The sequence below is a fragment of the Octopus bimaculoides genome, chromosome 23, assembly GCF_001194135.2.
Source record: "Octopus bimaculoides isolate UCB-OBI-ISO-001 chromosome 23, ASM119413v2, whole genome shotgun sequence".
Taxonomy (NCBI): Eukaryota; Metazoa; Mollusca; class Cephalopoda; order Octopoda; family Octopodidae; genus Octopus; species Octopus bimaculoides.
Window position 1 is genome coordinate 37,148,568 of NC_069003.1, and position 3,315 is coordinate 37,151,882.

Consider the following 3,315-nt stretch of genomic DNA (forward strand, 5'->3'; position numbering starts at 1 on the left):
CCCCCTTCAAACCAATAACGAGCTACCCCCTCCCCACCACCCATACCAACTTAAAACAACAACAACAACAACAACAACAAATGGCGACATTGTATGTAACAACTTGTTTCAAGATAACAACAGACAAATTGTTATTTCTTTGGGGAAGGAAATGAGCAGAGCCGGAAGATGGTGGGGGAGCGGCGAAGGGGGAAGGGGGTGCGATGGAGATAAGAGAGGAGGAGGAGGAGGAGAAAGAAGGGGAGAAGGAAAAAATGCCCTGTAGTAATGAATTAATTAAAAAATGTAATAAAATATTTCAATATGAAATATAAAATAATATACATCATCATCATCATCATCATCTTTTATGTCCGTTTTCCATGCTGGCATGGGTTGGATGGTTTGACAGATGCTGACCAGTTGAAGGACTGTTCAGACCCCATGTCTATATTGACATGGTTTCTACAGCTGGATGCCCTCCCTAACGCTATATATATAGCGTTAGGTTGGAGAGTGGGACAAAAGGACCAGCAGTGGAGACATAACCAGGATCACAGTGAGATTAAATTGGGAGGGGAAAAACTTGAATCGCTCTGAACTCTGTGTATTATCACAATGGTAAAATCACGTGGTGTGAGCAGACTGTGAAGCTGTAAAATTCAAATTTCTCAAATGTTATGTGAACTAATTCTTAAAGTGCAGTGATTCAGCATGGCCCACAATCTGATGACTGAAACGGGGTGGGCTGGGGTGGATTAAAATAACTGAACGAATGAATATGTGTTTGTTTATTGTTGTGAACAAGGAATTCCTTTCAAATAAACAAACTTCCAGAAATGGTGTTGCTCTGTGACTCAAGAATTCATCTGTTCATTGATTCTTCTGATTCCTGTTAATGTATGAAACTATTCTTTGTGTGTTTATGCGTTGGGGTGGGGATAAGGATGGAGTTGATTACAGACAGGAATTCTTATAATTGCCTCCAGTGTTGGAACAGTGTTTCAACAGGAAGTGAGTACAACCACAGTGCTGCTGCTGTTGTTGTTGTTGTTGTTGTGTTCTCGTTGCCTTATCTTGTTATCTGCCAGATTTCTTTCTGAATTTTGATAGGATTATATTTATTTTTAATATTTTATTTCAGAAGAATTATTTGTTTGGTGTGATTTTGGTTCTATTTTCCTTTTTAACCTTTTTTTCACAGTCTGCAACAACTTACTAAGACCACACTGTCTATTGCTTACCTTTTAAAATAGAAAAACACAGTGTAAGATAGTCATAGATATAACAGAAGGTCATGTTTGGAATGTCTAAATCATAGGTCTGCTCAATCATTGCAGACTTAATCCACCATCCAGTACGACCCCCCCACACACACACACCCAGCCACCTACTAACAAGCCCCTTGGTGCTGTGTACCTTTTGAAGGGTCCACTCAGTCCTGTGGACTGAAGCTAACTTACTCCCTACTTCCTAATAGATACAGAAGCCCTGAAAAGGGTCAAGAATACTGACATTATTCCTCCCTTAAAAGGTTCTAAACTAGCAGAAGTGTTTTTGTGTCAAAGGGCTTAGCAGTATTTCTTGCAGCCTTATCTCACCAAGGTTGACTTTGTCCTTCGTCCTTTTGGGGCCAATAAAGTAAGGATCAGTTGAGCACAAACTGCTGTGACCCCAATATTAGAATTATCAGCACTACTAACAAATTCCCACATCTCACCCTTCATAACAGCTGGCAGACCCCCACCACCACTACTCTGGTTGATGCCACCTCTCCTATCATGGCCACTACTACCTTCACCACTACAATTACTGTGACCCCCTACTGCAACTTCCATTTAACAATGCAACTAACCCTCACTCATGTTGCTTCACTCAAGTGAATGTTGTTACTCTGTTTGCCAGGTCCTGTGGAGCTGAGTGGAAGCACCATCCAACCAATATTGAAGGATGCAACAAAAAAGACTGTTGAGTGGGAGCAAACCAAAGGCAAAGGTCAGTGTCGGCTGCTGCCACATTTATTGTCCGAAGGTGACCACTTGGTTGGCTTCTTAGTGTAGTAGCCAAGATGCTTGCCAATATTTCATCCGTCTTTATGTTCTGAGTTCAAATTCTGCCAAGGTTGTCTTTGCCGTTAATCCTTTTGGAAGTTGATCAAATAAGGACCAGTTGGTTACTGGGGGCGGGTGCAACCAACTATACCCCATCCCTTAAAATTTCAGGCTCTGTGCTTGGAGTAGAAAGGAATATTTATTGTGCTTGTGTGTATATATGTTTTACACACTCACACACACACACACACACACACACATATGTGCCAAAATTTAAAACCATTATTATTATTGTTATTATTATTAAATTGTATGTTTTTGTTCAATTGCAGGCCATGGCCCAGTTCAGAAGCTGAAATGGGAGTCTGGTAGTTTAAGCGAAAAAGTAACCGACGGGGCTGCCTCTCCCTCTCCTTCGCCTTCTCCTTCTTCCACTGATGCTAAGACCGCAATCACAACCACAACACCAACCACCACCACGACTGCTAGCACCACTAGCATTTCTAGTATTGGTACAACAACATCAATGACCACTACTACAACAACCACCCCCAGTTCCATGGCAATGACGTCTGCTAGTACCAGTCCTGCCATGACACCCTCACCGGTCAACGTGGATGAGCTACAACGCAACCTGACTGAGAGCTTCTCTCGGAAGATTCAGGAATGGGAAAGCATTAAATATCGGAAGGAGGGCAGCCCCTTGTTGTCATCCAGCTCAAGAAGCCGAAAAGAAGGCAAGTCTAAACTCAAGAAGTCGAAATCCGAAAAAGAAAAGGACAAAGAGAAAGAGAAAAGTTCCAAGTCTGAGAAAAGTAAAGGAAAAGATGGTGAGAAATGCAAGAAAGGGTCCGTCTCTGCTGAAAAGGGTCGCCAGAGGCGGTCAACGAGCAAAAGTGAAAAGGAGCAGGCTGGTCAGCTTGACTTCGATCCTAAGCTGGCCGGTACAATGCTCGGACCATTGGCGGAATACAAGATCACCGATGAGTTTGCACACAAACTGTACGAGTGGGAGGAAATGAAAGGCTTGTCCCACGAGCTCTCCGCCGCTGTCTTCCAGGTGTGTTCGTCACCATTGATGACGACATCTACACCCCAACAACAACCACCATCATCATCACAACCATCTTCTGCTGCTGGGCCCCCAACGGCTGCCATCACCTCAACAACAACAACCACAACTACTGCTGCTGCTGCTGCTGTTGCTGCTGTTGTTGTTTCTGCCACACCGGCCGAAGATGAAATGCCACGGGGCAAGCAGCAGAAACAGAAGCCCAGCCCACTG

General features: G+C 43.5%; 1 protein-coding gene across 1 annotated transcript in view; it reads left to right on the top strand.

Annotated features, from left to right (window-relative positions):
- Positions 1-3,315, top strand: part of LOC106869011 (uncharacterized) — a 48,114-nt gene that overhangs the window by 21,609 nt on the left and 23,190 nt on the right. The window contains exons 4-5 of the mRNA XM_052975969.1: positions 1,885-1,974; positions 2,363-3,313. Coding sequence (XP_052831929.1) covers positions 1,885-1,974; positions 2,363-3,313 — 1,041 coding nt within the window. The remainder of the gene's footprint in view (positions 1-1,884; positions 1,975-2,362; positions 3,314-3,315) is intronic.